This window comes from Colossoma macropomum, unplaced genomic scaffold (assembly GCF_904425465.1).
Source record: "Colossoma macropomum unplaced genomic scaffold, Colossoma_macropomum, whole genome shotgun sequence".
NCBI classification, from domain to species: domain Eukaryota; kingdom Metazoa; phylum Chordata; class Actinopteri; order Characiformes; family Serrasalmidae; genus Colossoma; species Colossoma macropomum.
The window spans coordinates 7893224-7919604 of NW_023494794.1; the positions used below are offsets into that span (position 1 = coordinate 7893224).

Here is a 26381-nt window from a genome sequence, read left to right on the forward strand (position 1 = left end):
CAGCTATAGCAAAGTGAGCCTGCGATGTCGCGCGAAGGAGTCGCTCGCGCGGACCTTTGTGCTTTGCGTGGCGAATGCAGGGAATGAGATGGAGCGGTGGTGAAGAGTGGAGGGGGAGTTGAGGTGGGGTGGGGTGGTGGTGGGGCGGGAGTTGGGGGGGAGGTGGTTGCTCCGGAGGCGCGAGGAGCGCGTCCACCACCCTGCCGCCGAGGAGGCAGTCCGGGCTCGCGCGAGAGAGCACGAGAGAGAGAGAGTGTGTAAGAGAGAGAGAGAGAGAGAGACAGAGAGAGAGAGAGAGAGAGTGTGTGAGAGAGAGAGAGAGAGAGAGAGAGGTGGGCAACATGCTAAGACTAAGAGCGCAGCGCCGAGGAGGAAGAAGCGCCGTGACAATCTGCTAAGAAAACGATCAAAGGAAAACAAGCGGCGCGAGGTGAGTGCGTGCGTGTGTATACGTGTGTGTATATGTGTGTGTGTGAGATGCGGTTCGCTGGGCCAGTGTGACGCGCGCGTCAAAGAGCTGCATTGGCTAGGGGGGTCGAGAAATGGGGGAGCTGGTGTCAGTGGTCATGATGAATCCATCCATATTGGACAGGTGCATGGATGCGGCTGAGACGCGTAAAGACGCAGGAGAAAACGGCCCTCGCGCATATTGACGAAATACGTGAGGCAAAGCCAAACATCAGGCTCGCGTACGCACACATACACCCCCCCCCCAACACACACACACACACACACACACACCCCTCCTCCTTACACCGAGCCTGCATGCGCATAAGCTGAAGTTATTCGGATTTTTCCGTTCCACCTTAAATGGTGCAGCGCCTGAATGGAACTGCTGCACCATTTAAGGTGGAACGGACAAACTCGAACGAGGGAGCTGCAGCATAGGGAGAAAAAGCAAGGCTGCCGTTCTCCAGCAGCTGTCTCGTGCATTTTAATATGGCTGTTATTGGAAGGGTCAGTCGACCTGTGCTGCATCCGGCGATATGGGGAGGAGAAGGAGGAGGAGGTGGGGGTGTATGTATGAGGATGCGTGCTGGGGCCTTAATCAGAGGGGGGAAAAATCCTGAATCAAAACCTGTTACGTCTGTGCAAATAAAGAGAATTGCGCGTATTGGACGCAGAGGCCTGAGCTCAGCTATTGGCTATGCTGGCTATATTGGCTATTGGCTGTTTGTGTGGATTGTTCTCAGCAAGGGAGCACGCATTCTTCAGTGTTGTACAGCTCAGACCACCTAAACAGTGATGTGTCTTTGTCATTTAATAATGATAATAATAATGAATGAATGGAAAAGAGGCTCAGCAGCACTGCTAGCCTAGCTAGTCCACATGCTGCAGTATGTAAACACTGGCTTTTTTCTCCCAGAATCTGTCCCAACTGTTATTTTGGGTGACGTTCCAATCCGAAAATGAAAATTACACCCTCGGTCACTTCCCCTCATTCAGTACTGCGAATTACTGGGCTTGTTTTTGACTGTAGATGTCATGTTCTTTTTTTGCTTTTGTTGTATTTTCAGAGGTGCACCTACTGCTGAGGAATTGTGGGTACAGATTGCAAAATTACGTTATTTGCAATCTGGAAGAGCTGCTTTTGGGAAAAATGACCGCTGTAGAGTCCTGAAGGATGGACTGTCCTGAGTGAAAGTAGTACTCACAGTGGTGGTGATAGGAACCAGATGTCTATACCTCTATAAGCTCCTTCACAGAAGGTTATTACATGAAATGGTTATGAAGCCGCTGTCAGATGCTTGATATGATATGCTTTTAAAGGATTTAGGCCTAAATGAGATTTTTGAATACCCGTTCATGGTGGAGGGGTACGTGCAGGACATTTTGAGGCAAAATAGTCCCCAAAGAAAACTTATTTTTCCAGATTTACCACCATAATCAACATTAGGTTCGACATCGAACCATACACAACACATTCTCCATCAATCCGAAGAGTCATTTCACCATGCAAAGAACCCTTTAAGCATGAAATGGTTCTATATAGAACCCATGTTTCTAAACAGAGCTACTGCTACTGCCTTTACTTAAGAACCCTTGAAGACCCATCTTTTTAAGAGTGTAGGGTACTTTCCAGGGGGAGGTGTCTGTCCCAAACCCTAACTTCTAAATTTACACTTTACAATTTACACTACATTTTCATTGCATTTTTTCTTTTTTAAAAGATATTTTTATTTAATTTCTTTTCTTTTTGTTTAATGAAATCATGAGCTAAATTTTTAAATCAAAAACTTTATTCAAAAAATGCTGTCCTATGATTTCATGTCACTACCAAAACACTGTTTTACTCTGTAGGCGGAGCCTTGTTTAGCCACGCCCCTGCATTTTAGAGCAGGAAGTGAGGCTGCATCCCTGTCCCTCATGGCCACATGGTGGGCAGTTAGATCCCATTGTTTTGAAGTAAATGTGTCCCAAAGTCTGAAAATCAGTGTGGAATATTAAGAATTGTCACTACCGAAAACACAGATTTTCTGCAATCAAGTAAACATTTTTGCATTTAAATGAAAAATATGATATTATCTGGTGTGCAAAGCTGTGTTTGCTAGTCTTGTACTGGCTGTCGTTTTTGAGGTTTGCTCAAAATTAGCAAAAATTGAAATTGTCAGTACCGAAACAGTCACTACTGAAACATTTGATAAAGTTTCAGTAGTGCTATGATTGTTTTGGTAGTGATAAAATGGAATGATCAATCATTTGCTTGTTTATTTGTTTATATATATATAAATATATATACATATATATTTAACTGTTATGCATATTGTAGATTTACCACCATAATCAACATTACATATAAACACTCAGAAGACACGTGTGGGTTCTGGATAGTAAATAAAATGACTATATTTGTGTTGTAGTCATGGCGACCCCTGGTTCCTATCACCACCACTGTAAAGACAGAGTCGTCAGTTTCGCTACGATGAACTGTTTCATATCAAACCACTCCGAATGACTCTGTTTACATCTCAGCCTTTCAATTATCAAATGCAGTGATTTTTAAAAAATGGGTGGAATTCCCCTTTAACTCTTTATAATAAGTCATAAAAGTGTAAAAAAAAAATGAGTGTGTTGACAGTACAGCTTATTACTGGAAATGACTTCCCTGACAGCAGGGCAAAGCCGGTGGTCCACTGGCGTTTTGCTCAGCGTTTTCTGGGCGGCCCACCAGTGTTTAAGCAGAGTATTGGACAAAGTGAACTTATCATCACTCATTTTCCAGTCACAGTCCAATTCACTTATTTTCCTTTATTTCTTTCTTTAGCTGTACTTTATAAATTAGTGTAGTAAATAATTTAAATCTAGCTCAGCATCAGTAACAACATTTTCTAATAAAATAATTTTATATTAGACCTAGTCATTATTTGTCTTAGTTTGTTTTCTAAAATAAAAGTCTCTGTGCATTTAAAATCTGTATTTTGAGGAGATTAAACACTAGGTAGAGCTTGTATGCAGGACAGTAATCTGGGTGGTCCGAGGCTGGACCAGCAGTGGCAAACGGTCAGTGGGTTGCTGACCTTATCAAGCCATTTAACCGATATATGCTCACTGTCTGGGTTTGTGTGGTTATGGTACCATTAAAATCATACAGCAGTCTGTAAAATAAAGTAAAATTAATAACAACATCTAATAGGTATATAAAAGATTTTAGGCTAGATTAGTTTAATTATTCCCACTGAACAAAAGAGTCTACTTTTTTTGTTCTATTCCAGCCCACACAGTACTATGTGCTAGCTAACTATCTCTCTCATTTCTGTCTGTTCTTTACAGGAGGTGTGTCAGTAGGTCAGTGGAGGAGGTTCTAGTTTTTTGTTGCGAAGCAGCTACACTCTTAAAGGGCCCATATCCTACATTCCTCTTGTGTTTTGTTTTCCCCCCTGAAGTCCACTTACAACATTTGTGTGGTTTTATATTCCAGTAGCCCAATTCCTAAAATTCCCAATTCATTTTTACACAAACATTTTCCAATCTCTCTTTATCCCTTAGAATTAAGCAGGCTCTTTTTGTTACTGTGCCTTTAAGGCTGTTATATGTAAATGAGCACTGTTCTGATTGGCTGTCCAGTATTGTACCTCATTCAAAATACTTTCTGGGCTAAAACAATACTTACAACTTCAGCATAGGCGGAACCAAATTGCTGTAGGCCGAATAGGTGGATATATATAAATGTGTTGGCTTTTGTGACATCACAAAAACTTTGAATATGTTTTTGCAGCATAGTTTCCATATATGAACTGTATGGACCGGGAAGTCAGTGATATATTTTAAACACTTTAACAGTGTTTACATACTACATCAGAAACATGCAGTTTCCCATGAAATTGGCCCTTTAAAAATAAAGGTTCCTGAATGGTTCTTGTCTTGGATGTAGCGTTCTAGGAAAAGCCTTGCTGTTTGTTGCACTCCAGACGTTTTCCACTGTTTCTAAAACAGGTTGTGAGTTTGCTTATGATCTGATCATAGATTAATATTCCAGTCTCTCCTTTCAGTCCAGCAGTCAGTTCAGTAGAATTCAGTAGCACGTTTCCATTTATCCATCTGCACTCATTAATCCTGGTTTCATTCAACTAGTGATGATTAAACTCGGCTCTTTAAAATAAAGTTCCAAAACAGGGTTCTTTGGTGAAATGAGATCAAAGAACCACATTTGGTTCCCTGTTGAACCTTGTAGTGGACGGGTCTTTAAAGAACCATATCGTTGATCAAACATATAAACATTTTCAAATTTTCTGAACGTATCGCTCCTCAGTCCATTCAGTCCATATAGCCAAAACTAAACCGCCTGTTTCGAGTCCTTTTTTTTGTGATGTCACAAAAACCAAATGTAGTGTACATATATCCACCTTCTCAGTCTACAGCAGTTCAGCCCCGCCCACTCACACTGACGTTATAAGGAGAGTTTCAGGCTGGACTGCTTTTGAATGAGGCACAATACAGGACAGCCAATCAGAACAGAGCTCATTTACATGTAGCAGTCTTAAAGGCACAGTAACAAAAACAGCAAGGGATAAAGAGAGATTGGAAAATGGTCAAGTTAAAAGGAACCAGGACTGTTTATGGTACATAGACTCACAGAAACATTATAAATGAACCTCAGATGGAAAAAATAAGATAAAGAAACATACGGGCCCTTTAAAGCAAGAACCGTTTAGGAACCTTTACTTGTAGGAGTGTAATAGCAATGTTGATGTTGCTAGCAGCCTCTCAGGTGGCCGCTGGTCAGTGTCCTAAAAAGTCCCCTGTAGTACCTTCTCAGAAAAATGGTACTAAACTGTCACTGGGTCAGTGGGGTGGTTCCTTCAAAGTATCTTTAGTCAGGGAACATAACTGAACCATAATCCACTGAAATGATATGTTCTAAGCTGTACTGACTCCACACACCCCGCCTCTTCTCCAGGCTTTTATTTTACTGTTCCGTTTTAAAACATTCGGTTATGAAAAGGTACAAATACGAACTTTTCACCTGGAAAAACTTATTTAAGGTTCACAATCAGACCTTAAAACCACTGTTGTACCTTAGAGGGAACATTTACATTGTTTGTACCTTAATGAATGTAAAATGTACTTGCACAGAACCGTTATTTCTAACCGTGTACAAAAGTCAGCGTAAAATGGTATGGGTGCAATTACTTTTAACCTCGTAAACTCCAGATTAAAATGTTGGCTCAGGCTGGCACACTGATAGTGTTTTTGGCTTCTTTTTCCTTCTGCCCTGCAGTTTAAAGGGTTAATACTGTCAGACAATAGGTCACAATATTTTAAAGGGGAATTCCTCAGATTTTTCCAAATGTCTGCAGAATTCAGTGTATGAGATGTAAACAAAGTCATTGAGAGTGGTTTGGTGTGAAATGGTTTATTGTGGAATTTATTGTCGTTACAGTGGTGGTGATAGGAACCAGGGGTCACCATGACTACAACACACAACGACACAACGACATTTTATTTACTATCCAAAACCACCAGTGAACCTGCACGTCTTCTGAGTTTATATGGAATGTTGATGATGGGAAAATATTGGAAAATCTAAAAATAATATGTTTTCTTTGGGGACTATTTTGCCTCACAGCGCCCTGCATGTATCCTTCCACCATGAATCGATCTCAAAAATATATTTTAGACTAAAATATTCTCTCAAAACTATTGTAAAACAATGTCTCAGATCACAGGCACACACTTAAAAAAGGAGTCTTCAAGGGTTCTTCTGTAAAGAAAATGGTTCTCTGTAGAACCATGAACACACAAAGAACCCTCCGCATTTAAGGGTTCTTTGCTTGGTGAAAGTGTTGTTCAGATTGATGGAGAATGTGCTGTAGATAGATGTATAGAGAACCTCTTTGAAAAGGGTTCTACATAGCACCAAAAAGGGTTCTTCTATTACTACAAGCTTGACATCGTAACAATAGAAGAACCCTTTTTGGTGCTATATCGAACCCTTTTCAAAAAGGTTCTACATAGGACCACTTCCTTTACAAAAGAACCCATGAAGAACCATCTTTTGTAACAGTGTAAAGTGTTCATCACCACTTCATATAATAACTTTCTGTAAGGAAACTTTAGGAGGCCTCAGACGTCTGGTTCCTATCAAAACCACTGTGAGTGTTTCTCTAGAACAGAGCATTTCACATCAAACCACTCTGAATGACTTTGTTTACATCTTGACTGTTTAATTATGCAGAAATTTCAAAAAATCAGTTTCCTTTGAACAGTGCAGTCCATGCAAAGATGAGAATCCAGCCCTTTTGTTTCAGAGCTGAATACTGAATCATAGAGGCTGTAGACAGACGGGCGGCGGGAGTGGAGCCTTGTACCTGACGAGTATATTTGCTCAGTTCCACCTGAGAGGCCTGGGTCAGAGACATGTGTAATATCCACATGGTGCAGAGAATGTTTTCACACGTGTGCGCATCTCACCACAGTGAGTGCAGTGCAGACTCTTTACTAGTGCAATGTTTCAACCATTCTGTTGTTTATTAGGCAAAAACACATGTGAAACAACGTCTCATTTAAATATGCCTCTGAGGATACGTGTCCTGCCCATTAAAGGAAGTCTGGGTCCTAGGCTGGTGTCCTCCATGTGGAAAATGAGTGCCGTTTTTCCGGATCGGTACCTGAAACGTTTTGTCCTTAGTGTTGCTGGATCCTCTGAGTTACAAGGCTGTTAATAATAATGCTACATACAAGCAACACTCATGTTCATTGAATGACTATTAAACTTTATTTCTATTATATATAATCGCCAGCTACTCAAACTGTAGCCTAAAACCACCCAACTGTCTAAATTTAACACTGAACAAAATGTTAATGTGGTTTGTTTGGGTTAATTTGGTGAGGTTTTCCATTCTTATGCATGTGCCAGCATTTATATTGGCCTCCTTAAAGGGGAATTCCAGCAATATTTCAAAATGCATGCATGATTCTACCGTTAAGATAAAAAGAAAGCCTTTTAAAGTGGTTTGGTGTGAAATGATTCAGATGTCTTTACAGTGGTGGTGATAGGAACCAGGGGTCTCCATGACTACAACACAAATATAACCATTTTATTTACTATCCAAAACAACCAGTGAACCTACATGTGTCTTCTGAGTTTATATGGGATGTTGATGGTGGTAAATCTGGAAAAATAAGTTTCCTTTGGGTACTATTTTGCCTCAAAACGTCCTGCGTGAATCCCTCCACCATGAACAGATTTTTAAGAATATGATTTAGGCCAAATTCCTTTTGAAAAATGTTGTCTTAAGCATCAGGCAGTGAATTCATAACCACTTCATGTAATAACTTTCTGTGAAGGAGCTTTTAGAGGCATTGAAGTCTTTAGACGTCTGGCTCCCATCACCACCACTGTGAGTACCACTTTCACTCAGGACAGTCCATGCTTCAGGACGCTAGAGCGATCACTTTTCACTGATGCAGCTCTTTCAAGTTACAAATAATGTGTGTTATTTTGCAATCTGTACCCACAATTCCTCAGCAGGAGGTGCACCTCTGGACATAAAACAAAAGCAAAAAAAGGAGTGTTTTTGTGTGAAATGGTTGATTGCAGAGACTCAGGTTTCTTTACAGTGGTGGTGATAGGAACCAGGGGTCACCATGTCTGTAACAGTGAACCTACATGTCTTTTGTTTATATGTAATGTTGAGAATGGCGAAATAGTGATAAGTCTAGGAGAAAAGTTTTCTTTGGGGATTATTTTGTCTTATAAAACCCTACATGTATAACTTTTGGTGCTGGCATTACAACCACTGTGAACAGTTCTGACTCGGTAAATTTCTCCAGAACAGAGCATTTCACAGAAACCACTCTGAATGACTCTGTTTACATCTTAAAAATGGACTGAGAGAGAAATTTTTCAAACTTGGTGGAATTCCTCTTTAGCAGCCTTGTATTTCAGAGGATCTGGGGATAGTGGAAAAAATTAAGAGGTTCATTCCAAAACACACGATAGACCTCTTTCAATAATTTTCTTTTTTTTTTCCACGATATACATAACACTGTTATAGATAAAGGTTCTGTGCAGGTACATTTTCCGGTCATCAAGGTACAAACAATGTAGATGTTCCCTCAAAGGTACAACAGTGGTTTTAAGGTCCAATTGTGAACTTAAAATACGTTTTTCCAGGTGAAAAGTTCGTATTTGTACCTTTTCATAACCGAATGTTTTAAAACAGAACAGTAGAATAAAAGCCTGGAGACGAGACGTTTAGTACCTTTATTTCTGAGAGTGTGTTGTTAGTGAGCTTTACACATACAAGAAAAAAAACTTCTTAAGCCCAGAGGTCCTTATATGTTTGTGACACACTGACTGCAGAATTACATCATATGAAAACATATCATTGTGTAAACATGGCAGTGTATTCTGGACCTTCTTCAAATTCAAATGCAAATATGAAAAGCTAATTAAATAGTGTATTTAGAATTGAATTTCCCAAATGAGTACATTATTTAAGACAAATCAAATTCAAATGGAAAATGTGTCTTTGCATTTCTGTGCATAATAGCTGGAAAAAGTTATTATGGAAAAGTAAAGTACTTCTGACATTTCATCATCATTGTCTTAATAACGTGACTCTGACTTATTAAAAAGGGAATAACAATCAGTCATAGCATTTCCTCATTGTGGCTTCAGCTCTGCCAAAGTGAACATTTATTTACAATCCTGTTCAAACACTGTGGGTGGGACATCGGGAGGGGGAGCGGGAGTGTCTCCATTTTTTGCGATTTTTACTTTTCTGCATCATTTGAGTTCAGCAGTTCTCCTTTACATTGTGTGAAAATTTCATGATGATTGGACCAATAGAAATGCTCCAAAATTGCTTAGAATAAAGTATCTTTCCATTAACTTACCTTGAAAGAAAAGGAAGTTTTTGCCCTCTTCTGTAAAGTTACTATTTTGGAGATACCTGTTTTTCTTTGGACAGCAACAATTAGCAATTAGTACTGGAGCATTAGCTAGTGAGAAACAGGCCGTGGAGAATTCTGTCCAATGTGTTTTACTGTTGTTTCGTACGGAGGTGATTCTTGACCGACTAGGAGAGCTCATAGCTGTGACAAGCACCAGTGTTAGTGACTCTGTGACACTGCCATACTGTGACCAGCTTCATTTTGCATTTGAATTAAATAATGCACACTTATATGGGAAATACAATTGTATATACACAATTTAATTAACGTTTTCAAATTTGCATTTGATTTTGAAAAAGGTCCAGATTATGCTGCCATACATTTCAGCAAATCTCAAAAATTCAACAACAATTAAAAAAAAAATCGAATTAGTCCGACAGCAACAATAGCATGGGGGTGGCTGGTAGCCTGGCGCTAAGAGAAGTGAGCTATCGGCCGGAAGGTTGCAGGTTCAAGTCCCACGACTGACCAGGTATACCTGGTTGTGCTCTTGGGCAAGGTGCTTAACCCCCCACTGCCCCAGGTGGCGCTGCTGTACTGGCAAAACTGTGTTGCTTCCAGATTGGGCATAGTTAGGCAGCAACATGATAAATTTCCCTTGTAGGACCAATAAAGTACATGATATCTCTGCAGTGTTGATGCAAATAAATCATAAATTATCAGAAAAAAATAAACATATAAAAGCAATGTTGTTCTGTGAAATATAGACATGAGATTATAAATCACATTTTTCATTAAGCCCACATGGTGACACTGGCCCCTGTTTGTCATTCAGCTGTGTAAAAAAGAGCACAGATTATGTCATTAATGACGTACGTCGTGGACACGAGCACAAATGATGAATCGGCGTCTGTGCGTGAAATCAAGCACAGGCCTACCAGACCAACCTCATTTACATATCATTTACATGAAGCAGGCCATAATTTGTCCAGATGTTTCAGTAGGGAGCCAATAAAATGACAACATTCAGCAGCTTGTGAGCCAATGGCTGTGCTTGTAGGCGGAGTTTGAGGTGGAGCAGTGAGTGCAGTGCTCCCCCTACTGACCAAAGTGTATAGTGTTCAAATAACGACCACTGGAAAGAATTAGTGAAATAAACAAAATGAATGATGCGGAATGCTGTGATTGTGTAGTGTAAAATAATATGTTTAATTGCTGTATTATTTTAGTGTATGACACTAGCTGTGTTTTGTATTGATTGTCTGTTTTTTTTTCATGTTACACACGATATTGGTAACAGTTTTGGTTAGTTAACTGCAAATTAAGCATTTTTGAAGGTTGTTAAATTATTATTCTTGTGATATTCTGTTGAGAAAACACTGTACACTGACATTTCCCCATTTTTTTAGCAATGCCAGGTTTGTCATCACATTTAATTCTCCTTTTTTGTTGTTGTAAAAGATAGAGTAGAGGGATGAAGTGGAACTGGAAGATGTATGAATGGATGTATGTATGGATGGATGGATGGATAAATAAATAGATGGAAAGGTACTACATGTTCTGTTGAATTGACCGCTGGACTGAAAAGAGACTGAAATATTGATCTACGATCAGATCACAAACAAACTCACAATTACCTGTGCACTCGCTCTCTCCCTCTCTCTCCCCCCTCTCTCTCTCATTCATTCTCTCACCATTTCTTTCTTATTTTCCTCTCTCTCTCTCTCTGTCTCTCTTTCTGTCTCTTTATCTCTCTCTCTTTGTCTCTCTCTCTGTCTCTGTCTCTCTCTCTCTTTTTTTCTGTCTCCCACTCTTTCTTTTTTCCTCTCTCTCCTTTTCCTCTCTCTATCTTTTTCTCTCTCATTTTCCTCTCTCAGTCTCTCTCTCCTTTTCTTCTCTCTCTCTCTCTCTCCTTCCCCCCCTCTCTCTCTCTCTCTCTCTTCTCTCTTCTCTCTCTCTCTCTTTCTCCTTTCCCCCCTCTTTCTCTCTCTCTCTCTCTCTCTCTCTCTCTCTTCTCTCTCTCTCTCTTTCTCCTTTTCCCCCTCTTTCTCTCTCTCTCTCTCTCTCTCTCTCTCTCTTCTCTCTCCTCTCTCTCTCTTCCTCTCTCTCTCTCTCTCTCTCTTCTCCTCTCTCTCTCTCTTCTTTTCTCTCTCTCTCTCTCTCTCTCTCCTCTCTCTCTCTCTCTCTCTCTCCTTCCCCTCTCCCTCTCTCTCTCTCTCTCTCTCTCTCTCTCTCTCTCTCTCTCTCTCTCTCTCGTGCGGTTGCTGTGCTGCGTGCTGTCACACTGCAGCATTTGTCTTAATTGTGAAAAAATACAGTGGGGCGGCGGATGATGGTGAATGCACAGACATTTACACAAAGGTAGAGAACATCTATCCCCCCCTTTTCTCCTCTCTCTATCTCTCTCTCCTTTTCCCCTCCCTCTCTCCCTCTTTCTTTCTGTTTCTGTTTCTCTTTTTGTTTTCTCTCTCCACTTTTTTCTGTCTTCCTCCCTCCCTCTCTCTCTCTCTCTCTCTCTCTCTCTCTCTCTTGCTCTTTTTCTCTCAACCTTTCCTTCTTTTCTCTCACTTCCTCTCCTTCTCCGCTTCTCTTTTTCTTCTCTCTCTCTGTCTCTAACTCTCAGACTGTCTCTCTCTCTCTCTCTCTCTCTCTCTCTCTCTCTCTCCTGTAATCCCTCTGTCTGGCTCTCTTGGGTAGGTGTTAAAGCTGGATAAATATTAATTTCATTTTTTTAATATCAGGCCTTTGCAGATGGTGCCGCGGTTCCTTTTTCTCTCTCCTCTCTGTTTACTCTGATTTGAGATCAGCTCAGACGTGGCTCATTATGAGAAGGAGTTTAGGACTTAGCCTGGTCCCAGATCAGTCTTAAGGGGTTCATTTTAAAGGGGAGTCTGTGTAATTATGACTATTTACTCCGTCTCTGATCGGCTGATATTAGCACTTTATTACCACACGTGAGATTAGCTTGTAGTGATTCAGTCGTGCTTGAGACTCTCTGATGAATTAGGAAGAGCAGAGAGAGCAGTCAGATAGCAGGGAAGCACTGAGCAGGAGTTTTTCATGGCCAATTCTGGTTTCTTTACAGTGGATGGCTGTTGTTTTATGTTTTATTAGCCTCTATTTCAACTCGCATCAACCCACGGAACACACTAGGACATGTCTAGTACTTCTTATTAGCTTAAGATGCAATATAAATAACATTATTAGGTCCTTAATGGGCCGGACTGGCTGATTGTGTGCTTGGTCCACTATGCATTTACCTTTATTCCATTCTTTTCAGGAGACTCACTTTCAGTTCCTGAAAGAATCTGCAGACACACCTCCAAAGTTCAGTCTTAGAAGCTGGTTGATCATTTTCTGAAGTAATCAAACACATTCAGGGATGTTGAGGTCTGGACTCTGGGGTGGTCAGTCCATCGTTCAGCTTCTTTGTTTGATGTGTCTGTCTCCTTTACTCAGTGAGGTTCTTCTTGACAGCTACACATCCTTTCAGACCCACAGCTCTGAGTCGTCTTCTCACAGTGGAAGGATGGACAGAAACACCTGTGGATGTTTTCAGATCTGAAGCAGCTTGATTTTCTCCTCTCTCTCAAAGATGAAAGCTTTAAGTGTTGTTTTTCTGATGGGGGCAGTTTTGGGGTCTACCAGGTGTTCCAGGTGGTTGTTAGGAGCCTTATTTTCTTGCTTTACTCATTTTTTGAACTCAGAATGGAAATTAAATAAATAATGGGTGATCTCTCACTTTTGCACAGTACTGCATATTTGTTGCATCAACACTGAAGCAAATGTCCGCTCCACGTAAATTATCCCTTGCGTTTGAAACATATTTCTGTGCGAATTGCTAATTATGCATTCATGAAGTGTTGGCCAAATCTATGAAAACTAAATTTGCACATTTTTAGAATTCAGAATGAATTGGGTCTGCCCCTGTAAACAAACGCTAAAAAGAGAGGGAAAGAAAATAAATCAAGCAAACCAAATCCTTCATGAACGATTTTTTTTTCAGTAAGCCAGGGTAAATAAAGTCAGCCTGTGTCTGTGAGAGAGAGAGAGATGGATTTAATGCGGTCATGGATTTAAGGATTAAAAAATCTCTTTCCTTTGTAGGGAGCTGTCAGGATGGCTAGCACTCAAGACCCTTCATAATCTGAGATAATCCAGCGATAGTGTGTGCATGCAGGGTTGGATTATGCTAATTTCCAAATGAGATGAATATAGTCAGGGTAACCAGAGCTTTTCGGTGCTTAGATGTGGGGATGCATGACGATATCAGAATTATATCAGTATCGGCCATTTTCCAACTTCTCTTTAAATTAAACAGGCTGTTTTTGTTACTGTGCCTTTAAGACTGATGTAGGTAAATGAGCTCTGTTCTGATTGGGTGTCCTGTATTGTGCCTCGTTCAAAAACAAATCCAAGCTGAAACACTGCAACAACTGCTGTAGGCTGAATAGGTGGATATTTGTAGATGTGACATCACAAAAACAGTGAATTTCAGTGCTGCGTTCGACTGGTGTCGGAAACTGTGAAATACTAATTTTTCCACTTGTAAATTGCACCCGAACAGCTAACAGAGTCATGGGAAACTCAAGATGATACACAATGTTACAAACATGGTGTATAAATGGAAAACGCTAAACATGACAGTGAATTGGAGAAATAATATACCGAACATGCTTCTGTGAGTTTGCGCTTATTGTGCATGTTGGGCATATCTTTGAACAAGCAACCAAATGCGATGAACTCATATTTATTAACCATCTGCTATGTACAACCTTCGATGAGCACCTGAACACAGCACAGAGCAGACTGTTTCATGACTGTGGGGTGAATGCTGTGTCTTGAAACTTTATTTAAAGGTGCAGTGTGTAAGATTTAGTGCCATCTAGTGCTGAGGTTGCAGATTGCAGCCAACTGAATACACCTCCCTCACCCCTACCTTTCCAAGCGTGTAGTAGAACCTACGGTGGCTGTCATGTTTTTCGCTTCTTTGACGATGAGGATTCACCCTCCCTTGCTTTTTCTTGTGCTAAATAATAGGCATGATCCTCGATTTGTCAAACACAAAACGGTCAGCCAGCAGCGGAAGCAACCACTGATTCTTCTTCTTTTTATATCTTCCAACTTTTGCTACAGCGCCACCGAATTCAAGCTGCTGCTTCATCATAGAAAGTGAAAGGCACCCTCTAGTGGCAGTGTTTGGCTTGTCCGTTCTGGGCTACTGTAGAAACATGGAGGCGGCAGCCTCTGATGGAAGAGGAGCCGCTACATGTGTAGATATGAAGGGCTCATTCTAAGCTAACAAAAGCAATGATTTGTAGTTACTGGTGATTATACTATACACTAGTGAAAACATAGTTTTGTATACTATATTTCATTTCTGCTAATAACCCCCCTAAATCTTACACGCTGAACCTTTATAACCCTTTGCATTTGTAACCCTACAGAAATAAATGTTGCATTTCTCTGTAATGTTAATCCAAGTGGATCTAGTCCAGGCTTTCCACATTTTACAAATGTTTTTGTATCTGTAGGTGCATTAATCAGTGGAAAATGCTGAATATCATCATCGGCCCACGGTTCCCACATCAGTGCATCTCCTTTTACCTGTTGCCTTTGAAAATAATTGTCTTTCTATGTTGGCTTTTTGCGTGACATATGACGGCACGCAGCCATATCAACACTGTTGTGGTAATAGCATCCACAAAAAATGTAATGATCTAAGGAGAGCTTTATCAAAGTCACGGGAATGCAAGAAACAGTGTCTTTGCTCAAGATGACTTTACATTTTATAATAAGTTAATAATCACAAATCTAGATGAGGGCTGGCTTCCTAGTGGGAAGACCTAGACCCCTTGGGCCAGGGTACACAGCTTCTGTCCTGGAGGGCTGGTGTCCAGCACAGTTTGGTGGTTCATCTACTCAAACACACCCACTAAATCTGACAGTTAAGAGATGAGTGTAATCAGGTGTGTTTGAGCTCATAAATCACCAAACTGTGCTGGACACCAGCCCTCCAGGACCGGAGTTGTGCACCTCTGCCCTAGGCCCACATCAGCACCTTCAACTTTTTCAGTATAATGTTGATTTTGAGATCATTTGAGACCTAAACATCGAGCCGGACCTTCTTTTTGAGCCTTTGTGTGTGACGTTAACATGTAAAGATGGTGTGAAAACTCCTGACCCGACGCCTCTGACTTTTAAATGATTATTTCAGACTTTACAACGCGACTCACAGCAGCACACGCTCACCATATTTTAGCCTGTTATTATTCTCCTCACTCAGTAATGCTGCTTTTTTCACAAAAAATCATATTTAATGCTGCTTAAGTATCCATGAATCCCAGCATCAGATGATGTTTTGTTGATTTTCTGAGTGAAAATAAGTTAACACGTCCTCTACAGAGAACACACTCTGCTTATAATTACTGTTTTTGTACTTAGAACAAGGGTTTGTGATGAAATGCACACAGAAATGGACACAATCATCATTACTGTTGATTTTATATTGTAATGAGAAGTACTTTGTTGGCATGCATGAATAATTTTGTCTTCCATATAGGCATTTAACTGCTTATAACACCTACTACCTGTGTGATATAACCATTACACTCACATTTAGGGCTTGTATAATGAAAGTAGTTGTTTGGTACACAATGCATTTTTATTAGCAACATCTGAGGAACCTTTCAGAGAGAACCTAATGTTTATTCTTACAGTAAAGTGGTTGGATTTGTGTTTGTATGCATGACAAGATAGTTTACAGAATAACTACTGTTTATCATTCACAGTGACAGTAGAATTTCCGTTCCATGTGCCCTTAATTTGCACATTTATAAACGTGTACTGAAACACATGCATTTACACTACTTCATTAAAACCACCTCCTTGTTTCTACACTTAGTACATATACACTACATATAGTTTCACTTTGTCGTTCTACAGTTACAGACTGTAGTCCCTCTGTTTCTCTGCATACTTGCCCCTGTTCTTCACTGGTCAGGACCCCCACAGGACCCTCACAGAGCAGGTATTATTTGGGTGGTGGATCATTCTCAGCACTGTAGTAACACTGACATAATAGTGGTGTGTTAGTGTGTGTTGTGCTGGTACGAGTGGATCAGACACAGCAGTGCTGCTGGAGTTTTTCCACTCTATTAGACACTCCTACCTTGTCAGTCCACCTTGTAGATGTAAAGTCAGAGACGATAGCTCATCTGCTGCTGCACAGTTTGTGTTGGTCGTCCTCTAGTCCTTCATCAGTGGTCACAGGGCGCTGCCCACAGGACGCTGTTGGCTGGATATTTTTGTTTGGTGGACTATTCTCAGTCCAGCAGTGACACTGAGGTGTTTAAAAACTCCAGCAGCACTGCTGTGTCTGATCCACTCGCACCAGCGCAACACACACTAACACAGCGCCACCACGTCAGTGTCACTGCAGTGCTGAGAATGACCCACCACCCAAATAATACCTGCTGTGTGGGGGTCCTGACCACTGAAGAACAGGGTAACAAAGTATGCAGAGATACAGATGGACTACAGTATGTAACTGTAGAACTACAAAGTGCACCTATATGGTTGATAAAATGGACAGTAAGTGTACAAACAAGCAAGTGGTTTAATAAAGTGGCTGGTCGGTGTTTTTCCCCACCATTTTAAACGCACACTTTTCTCTCCCACCCCTCTGCAGCATCATACCGCAGGGCATGCAGAGGACAGAGTGATGTAATATAGCACAAGTCACAGTAACACTAAGAGAAAAGAGGGAGGGAGGATTTGATAGGCTTTAGCAGTACAGACAGAATGAATGTGAGGTGTTACGAGTGGGCTCAGGTATCATTTGGTATTTTTCAGCACTGAAGCCAATAATGCTGGACAGTACAGATAAAATTCAGCATCACAATATTTTTCAAATTTAATGGTATTACAGAATCTGATGATATTTGGGTTTGCATGAATAAAGTTAATGAGCCCATGCTTCCTGAGCACTGCTGCTCTGTATTAAAAGATACTGATAACAAACTATTACAAAATATTACAATAAACAATATGATATTGCTTGTTTTTATTTTTAGCTATTTAATGTTCTCTCAAATTCATTTCATTTGATTTCACTGCAAAAATAGTCTTGTCAAGTGAAATGACCTTAGATCTAGTTGATATATGTATTATTTCTCATTTTGAGATTGTTTTAAGCTTATTATAAGATTATGTAACCTATTTTTACACTTATTTCTTTTTTAAAGTGCGTTTATTAAGCTAAATCATCTCACTGTATGGGCAGATATTACTTGCTGTAAGAAATATGCTTACAGTGTCACATAATGTGACTTACTAAAGTCACTTAAAATGAGTAAAAATGTCTAGAAATAAGTTAAATAATCTTATAATAAGGTCACACAAGCTCAATATGAGAAATATTAGATATATCAACTAGATCTAAGGTCATTTCCTTTGACGTGATACCAGTGTGGACTGTTTTGGTGTGTTTTTTGTTGTCTTCTCTTAAAATTACACCAAAGGGAGCCTTACATAGTGTTGTAACAAATAAGCAGAAAGGAGCCACATGTCTAGATGTGTCCAGAAAGGACTTGCTATTTATTTAGTTTTTATGTATTTTAAGCTATTTTTTAAAAAACAGTACCCAGCAAATGACATACATTGCAGTTTTTCTTATCTATTGATACCTCAGAACTAAAAATCAATACTTTTATGTGGCACGAACACTGGTAGACCAGTGTAGCCAACTGATCACCCAGCACTTAATGATGATACCTTGACGTCGATATAAGGGACCAGTGGAAATTTTATCCTAACAGCGTTATTGTATATGTGTGTATCTCTGCAGGTTGGACAGTAATAATGCCATTTGTGAGAAGCAGACTTTCTCCAGATTGATGGATGTTCTACAGGAGTCGCGATTTGCAGGGCCAGAGCACTGCCCCAGTCCTCCAAACACAACCGACAATGGTACACGGTTCATCCTTACAAAACCCCACTTACACAGAGCCACTGCTCCAAAACCAGTGCTGCACTGCAACTTATGACCTTAAATCTAGTAGATATATGCAATATTTCTCATGTTAAGATTGTTGTAAGCTTATTAATAATAATAATTTGACTTAAAAAAGTACTAAAAATGTCCAGAAAAAAATGTCCCGGCCGGGCGACCAGGGTCGTTTCTGTCTGGAGTTTGCATGTTCTCCCCGTGTCTGCGTGGGTTTCCTCCAGGTACTCCGGTTTCCTCCCACAGTCCAAAAATATGCAGTTAAGCTAATTGGACACGCTAAATTGCCCCTAGGTGTGAGTGTGTGTGTGAATGTGTATGTCTGTCTGTCTGTCTGCCCTGCGATGGACTGGCGACCTGTCCAGGGTGTATCCTGCCTTCCGCCCAATGACAGCTGGGATAGGCTCCAGCACCCCACCGCGACCCAGAAGGATAAGCGGTTTAGATGATGTACGTATGTATGTATGTACGTATGTCCAGAAATACATTAAATAATCTTATAATGAGTTTATAACAATCTCAACATGAGAAATATTGGATAAATCTATTGGATTAAATATCATTTCATTTGCTAAAACACCATTTTTTGCAGTGTGGAAAATACTTGTGAAAATAGTGCTGTGGTGCTGTACTTATGTATTATTTTGAAAGATTTGTACTTAACTGGAGTGTTATTAATATGGAACACTATGGACTATGTTTACTCGATTACATTTCCAAGAAAAAAAACTTACTTTATACTCTTCACATGATCTAGACCAGCGGTCGCAACCCAAATGTTAAGAAGAGCCATTTTGTTCTTTCAATAAAAATCAAACCACCTTGGGAGCCACAACATTTTCTGTCCCTTTTACCATCTTGGCTGTATACATGTCTCAGTATGTGCTGATGTACTATATTATATAAATATAATATAAATGAAAACGCAGACTTACTTTGCTCTGCTTTAAGCTTTAGCTCAGCTATAGCTCAGCTTTTCTCACATCTCTGGCAGGAAACTTTCCCGCAAAGATAGAATAACGTCTCAAAAACCTCAACGTTTGACTTTTTACAAGGCTGAAGTCGCTTCTCATTCGCCAGCTTCTTGTTTGAGTTTTCCTGTTCCACCTTAAATGGTGCAGCAGTTACATTCTGGCGCCACAGGCACCATTTAAAGTGGAACGGGAAAATTCGAACAAGAAGCCGACTGCAGCTTTGCAACTTTTTAGTGTTTGGCAGTTTCTTATTGCAGATTAAACGTATCAGGAAACCAGCTGGGGTGATTATAAAAGTCCATTCGTCACCAAATGATTGATGTCCGTCTTAATTCTTTCTCTTTGCCTTCTTGTTTGTCAGTCTGCGCTGATCTTCAAGGTTAAAGGGTGAATTAACAGTTAAACATTAACTTCAGCATTTAAGACCATTTATTGTTAGAATTTATTTATTGTTCGAACAATCAGCAGAGCTTTATTTTACTACAAAGGAGGATTATTTTATTTTTACCTGCAAATCTAATTCTGCTGTGGAGCCGCAACAGGGCTATCTATAAAAGAGCCGCATGTTGCCAACCCCTGATCTAGACCTTCAAAGGACTTGTTATAAATCTCAAAGACGTTTCACTTTGAATTTTGAGACTTTTCTCTTATTTTCTTGCCAATCAGTCAAGTTCCTTTGCATTTTATTTATTTTTCTTTTTATTACAGTTTTTCTTGATCATTGAAACACATTTATCAAAAGTGGGGTCGACTTAACCTTCATTGTCGCTTTTTTAGCAAAGCAGAAGTGTCCTTTTGCAAAGTGTTAACACGTTCTCACAGCTTTCCCTCATTTTTCATCCACTGTTGCAAAACACTTAAAGCGGATTTCACACAAAAAAAACACAAAAGTTCATTGGATAACTGTAAAAAAAAAGGAAAATGTAGTGACAGCTTCTAGGAAATACTCTCATAGTCATATCTACCTCCAGCCCAACCAAAGGTACTATGACTTGAGTGTTTGTCAAGGCAATTTACTGCACCCTAAAAAAAGATTTCACCTGAGATATGAAGAAATATTTACTTTTTCTTTTTTCTATAATTATTAAGAAAGGTGGGAATAGGAGAAAGTAACATTGATCCAAATGGTGCCAAACAGGAGGAGGGTGACTGTGTGTCAGTAGAGGGAAGCATAATAGATTTTTAAAATGTTACTTACCTATTGAGTTTTTTAAAGAATTGCATGATGAATGCTACTATGTGTTGGCTTAGAATCCGGTTCTTTCACTTTCTGTCATGGACATACCATGAATGATGACTGTCTATAAATGCTTTGTCTGAATCTCAGTATGAAATGAATGGTAATGTCTTCTGTTTGAGCCCCTCTGTCACAGTCTGTCCCTCTCAGGCCGAGGGTTTGGCATCATTTTACAGTTGTCCAATGAACCTTTTCGTTTTTGTGTGAAATCTTCTTATATCCAATAGTTCAACAGACTGGATTTAAAGTGTGGGTTTACTCACTTTTCCCACCTTAAATATGGCCACTGTTTTTTTAAACAGTATGAAAATTCATCAGGTTAATCATTACATTTTAGCTCAGTTCAGTGTGTTCAGTAAACAGACTGTCTGGAACCATTGTGCTTCAGCGTGAAGCAATCAAGGTCACACTGTGTGGACCATCAGAAAAGCAAAAGCAGCAATTCTGTGGCTATTGCCATTTAATAATATAGATCTAGCCTTTTTGAGAACCTTAAAAATATTTTTAAGTACCTTGTGTCCCTGGGTACAAACCCACTTCATTGTTCTGCTTTATGTCATAACTTAACCACATTTTTATAAGGGATGCGCAATGATATCGGAATCATAGGTATCAGCAGGTATTTGCTTAAAGAATTTATCAGACAGGTGCTTAGATTTGACTTACTTTTCAAACTGATATTTGATGATGTTTTTATCATACGTCACAAGAACAGATCAGACTTACAATGCAATCATGTTACTGATGCAGATAAACCTACCATTAGGAGTCTTGCCCAAGGACTCTCAGTGATATAGTATGGTGCGCTTGCACGGGGGGGACCGAACCTCCAGTCTCCTGCATGGGAGGCAACGGTGTAATGTAATGTAGGTAGATCCAGGCCCAATTTCGTCAATAGATATGCATGAAGAATATCAGATATCGATATCCACTCATGATTCCGATATTGGTGCATGCTTAGTTTTTAGGTGGCACTTTGAATTAGATTTTTTTATTTAAATAGGGATGAAGTGTGTAACATAACCTCCCTTGTATTTCCCTGTTTCAGGCTCACTAGATCAGCTCTCTGATGAGTCACATGCTCTGAGGCACCATGGCTCGACTGAGCCTGCTCTTCTAGCTCCACCCGCTCTAGGTTCCTCGAGTCGGACGGCCGAGGTTCCCCTCAGCGTGACGGACCTGCACGATGAATCCGTCTCCAATGCTGCTTCTGTCTCCTCTCTCTCCTCATTCTCATCTCTCTCCTCCCTCTCATCCCTCTCTTCTGTCTCTGGCTCCAAGCCTGTGACTTCCTGGTCTGTGCCTCAGAGCTGCGATAGGCCACCCCTTTCTAGCATGGATTCTGCGGGAGGAGACTGCCTGAGTTGTCTGATTCCCAAGAACCAAACGTGTGAGTCCATGCTTGAATTAACCTCAGAGTTCCAGCCATGCCCTGCCTCCAACATCAGCATGCAGTGCCTTGGTTCTGCCCATAATGCGGGGCGCTATGGTGACCAAGTGCTGTCTGATCAGTTGCTCAGCGGACCCACACATGCAGCTGGAGTTAATGAAAATGCAGAGGGAGGGAAGTCAATGCGAGAGAGCGAGTCAGAAGATGACCCTGCTTCTAGGAGTATATATGAGAGCCTGGGGGAGGAGGCACAGGATTGGAGCTGTCTGGAGTCCCTGATTAGTGAGAGCCGAATGGAACTGTTGGACTTGTGTTCTCGCAGCGAGCTGGCAGTCAATCTGTTCTGTGAGGAAGATGTAGAAAGCTACATGTTCCAGGAGGAGGAGGCGACCCTGGGTTCTGATGTTTGTTCACTCAAAATTCGCTACGAGTCCTACCCGGACGGAACACAAGAACGGACTGAGCCTCCTCTGCAAGATGAATCCCAGCTAGGTTTCTTTCCTGCTCTACCAACAGAGGACTTAAAAGATAAGAGAGATCTATCGAGTGAGGACAAGGCAGACGCTCCAACGACCCCCAACAGCAACTTTCTTTTTGACCTCAGTAATTCACCTGAGGACTCTGGTGAGTTCAGTGATGACAGCTATTGCACTGGCTCGTCTCCCGATGCCTGGCAGGCCCAACGACCCCATGGGCACCTGTCCAGGGAGAACTCCAGTTCCTCCTCCCAGCTTAGTTACCGCCTTCGCGCCAAGAGAAAGGTCCCTTACAGAGAAGATTATCTATATGACGTGGACTCCATAGAGAGCGAGAAGAATGCTGAAAAGCGGGAGAAGCAGTCTGTCGGACCAAAGAAGGAGCGGGACGACGACTGGTGCCCAAAGAAGCGACGCCGATCCTGTCGGAAGGAGCCACCCGTGATCATTAAATACATCATCATCAACCGCTTTAAAGGTGAGAAGCACATGGAGGTAAGGTTAAGTAAAGTGGACCCCTCAGTCATGATGGTGCATCTTAGTCCAGATAGCCTACTACACTACGAAAGACTGGCACCTCTGAAGGGCTACTGGCAGAAGAAGGAAAAGGAACAGCAGGAGCAGAACAAATTAGCAGCTGCAGACAAAACCAAACGCCTCAATGGCTGCAAGCGGCCACCGAGCACTAATCCCAAGCGCAAACAAAGGTGTACAAGTAGACTCAGGATTCAACGGATCCATGCAGTGGAGAGTTCAACCTTCAGCCAAACTGCAGCTGCCTCTTCTAACAATGGACAAGAAGTGAATGAATCAGTAAAAAGCACACAGGAAAGCGCTGCACATGATGCCTTGGAAAAAGTGGAGACAGGCAACATAGTACACCCAGCCAGGGCTAAGAGCAGAACTGAAGAGCGGGAGGAGCGGAGGAAGGAAGGCAAAATAGGAAAGATAAAAAAATTTAAGAGTGAAGCCAGACTAGCCAGGTCTAAAAAGCTGAAAGAAGCACAGAAAGAGCAAAACTCCACTGCCTCTGAGCTTACAGAGTTAAGTTCTTGTTTACCTGAAAACCTTAGTAACTCTTTGGAAAGTAATCTTATCACAAACGAGACCTCGGTTGAAAAATGCACTTTGAGCCCCACTGCCCCTGGAACTAACGGGAATGTGGGACTCCTGCCTGGTGGATATCTTCAGACTCTCCTGGAAGTTTCTGATTCTTCCAGCAATGCCAATGTCACATATTTCCCTACAGACCAGCAGCAGCCAGGGTTGCTACCAGTTGCAGCACCCCTGCAACCGGCTCAGACTTGTGTACTCTCCCCTCCCTCAGAGTCTGAGCTCCCTCATTCGCCTCAGCCTCTCAATCACATTCCACACCACACACAGTATCCTGAAACCAACCACAGTGAACAAACCTACCCAGTCACTTGGCCTTCCCAACCCACAGTTGAGCAGCTTTCATTCTCTCCTGACATCCCAACTCAATCCCCAGTCATGCCACCAGGCTTTCCCAAGCCAGTTCCCGTTTTAGTGGGGGACAGTGCAACAGTGACAGGGTATGGCCAGATACCACTGGGTGCCTGCCGGATGCCTTTTGAAGAACCACTCCTACCAGAGCCCCACTCTGATACTGATTATGGGCTCAGCCCATCAGGGTCACGTGGTGAAAATGGCATGGGACGACTTGTCAGCTTTAACTCCTTGGGATCCCTCTCTGCAGCTTCTAGCAACTACAGTTCCCTTAGCCTGAGAGATGGAGAGAGGGAACGAGAAGAGGAGATAAGTGAGATCAACGACGGCTTCTTGTCACACTGCAGCCCGCGGCTAGTTCTGCAGCAGAGTCTTGAGGAAGTCACTCCCCTCAGAGAGTCCACTGACTTGCTTGACATCTCTAACTTCACCCCTGACAAGTTCCGCCATTCCTCATTGTCGGAGATGTCCCCACCTGACACGCCAAGCCCCTCTCCACAGCTGCTGGGAAACTGTGGGAAAGGAGGAGGTTTTCCAGAGACGGGAGGGTCTAATGTGCGGTGGAACTCCAGTGCTGTCCCACAACTTGAGCAAGACACATCTGGAAACACATACCTCTCACAAACCTTCAATACGGAGGATGAGCAAGAAGGGCTTCAGGGTAGTAAGGGGTCTAAAAAGAAGAATGGAAAGAATGGACAAAGCACCAAAAAGAGCAAAACACCCAGAGCGCCAAAAAGTGAGAGGGTGAAGCTCCCGCGTCAGGGTTCTCGTTCTGCCAAGAAGATCAAGGCATTGCTGGAAGGGAAAGCGGTAAAAAGCGGGGAAGGATTTGAAAGTGGTGCTCCCTCTCCAACTCCCTCGCTAAGCATAATGGGAGCTCAGGGGGAGTGGCCTAATGCTGGAGGCTTGTCAGATGAGGACCAGGGTGAGTTCCAAGAACCGTCAAACATCCTGTCTAATATAGTCTCCGGCATGGCCGAGGTACAGCGCTTCATGCGGGCCTCAGTGGAACCACTTTGGGGACCTTGTTTGTCGCCAGGGCAGCATGCTCTACAAAGCCAGACGCTCAAGATTCTGGGTAGCAGTGTTGACCTGAAGAAACGGGGTGGGACTTCAGGGGCGGGTAGGGGGAGGAAGGGGGAAGGCCGTGGTGGTAAAACTTCACCAAAACTCCTCCCACCTGGTTTCTTCCCTCCTCTCGGTCTGGACTGCCTCCCGTTTCCGCATCGGCCCGCCCACAAAAAGATGTACCGCCACAAAAGCACCGCTAAGTTCGCCCGTGACGAACTTTTAGCGGGTAAAAGGGACATTAAAGGAGTAGCGCTGACTGCCTTGGTAGAAAAACGGAGGTAATATTTTCTCTCTGCAAAGTACCCCTTCTCAGTTTCCTATCCTTGTTTCCTGTTCAAATCCTTCTGAGCCTCTACCACACACCTTTCAGAGCTGCATGGCACTGACTTTACCCACAATCCTTTGCCTGCCCCACAGGAAGGTGGGTACACCCTGCATGACAGCCCTGCTAAGCTACCTAATGACTAACTGGAGTCACTCTATCACGGCTGCATCTATCTGCCATTGCTGCTTTGTTGCATTTCTAAATTGATTTTTTTTATTTGTGATCAGTTCTTTTTTTTAAGAAGAGACAATGCCTTGAAAGCCTTCTTAAAACTTACTTTGGTGTAGTATTAAAATTGTATTTTTTTGTCCTCTGTTCTCCGTTGCAGCTCTAGCAGTCTATGTGTTCAATCTGTGTCCCAACATCATCGTTTAAAACAAGCCCAGCACCCTGCTCTGTCTCTCAGCAAACGGTTGCCTTCAGTTGTTCAGGGGTTGAAGGTTGTTTTAAGTTTTCTGTTACCCTTGTTACTGTGCCAACTATTCAGAATGATGCATTTTGGGAACCCCAGAAGTAGCGTCTGTTTAGGAAAGAACGTCATACTTTTGTATAAGACGCGACTGCGTCTCGAGTCTTAATGTACTTGCTGTCTTTAATATAATGTTTATTTACGATTTAAGGAAGGGGTTTCACTTACCTGTGCCATAGGCCGACTCCCCTCTGCCAGTATCTAAATGCTGTTGTACAGGAACATATGCACTATTTACAAAATAAGATTATATCAAACATGTTTAAATTAATGTGCCAAAATATGAACAATTAAGTGTACAGACATTTTTATCTACATAAATATTTGTTGTTTTTTAATGTGGTGATGGTTGTGGGAGTGTATGTTTGTGAGCCTGGGGTGGGTTGGAAAATAATTTTGGATTTACTGTTGTTACATATGCAGACATCAGTTGTGAAGTCATCTGTACAATCTGGAAAAAGACGTCATTGTTTTCCATTATTTTGTTTGATTTTAACACCTTTAGTGAGCAGAAAAAAGAGAAACTGAGCTGAGCTTGGGGACAGTTAAAGGGGATTTCTGTGTAATTCAATCACTGAGATGTAAACAGTCGTTCAGAGTGGTTTGCTGTGAAATGGTTCAGA

At 41.6% G+C, this 26381-nt stretch overlaps 1 protein-coding gene across 1 annotated transcript; it reads left to right on the forward strand.

Annotated features, from left to right (window-relative positions):
* Positions 1–326: 326 nt before the first annotated feature.
* On the forward strand, positions 327–26329 carry nexmifa (neurite extension and migration factor a). The gene is made up of 4 exons (XM_036580030.1): positions 327–430; positions 18188–18309; positions 21606–25242; positions 25618–26329. The coding sequence occupies exons 2-4, from the start codon at positions 18237–18239 to the stop codon at positions 25865–25867; spliced, it is 3960 nt and encodes a 1319-aa protein (XP_036435923.1). The 5' UTR covers positions 327–430; positions 18188–18236; the 3' UTR covers positions 25868–26329.
* The last annotated feature ends 52 nt before the right edge of the window (positions 26330–26381 follow it).

Coding starts and splice junctions, on each gene's coding strand:
- nexmifa (XM_036580030.1), top strand. CDS start 18,237: ATGGATGTTCTACAGGAGTCGCGATTTGCAGGGCCAGAGCACTGCCCC. Junction 18,310..21,605: donor TCCAAACACAACCGACAATG/GTACACGGTTCA, acceptor TCCCTGTTTCAG/GCTCACTAGATCAGCTCTCT. Junction 25,243..25,617: donor GCCTTGGTAGAAAAACGGAG/GTAATATTTTCT, acceptor TCTCCGTTGCAG/CTCTAGCAGTCTATGTGTTC.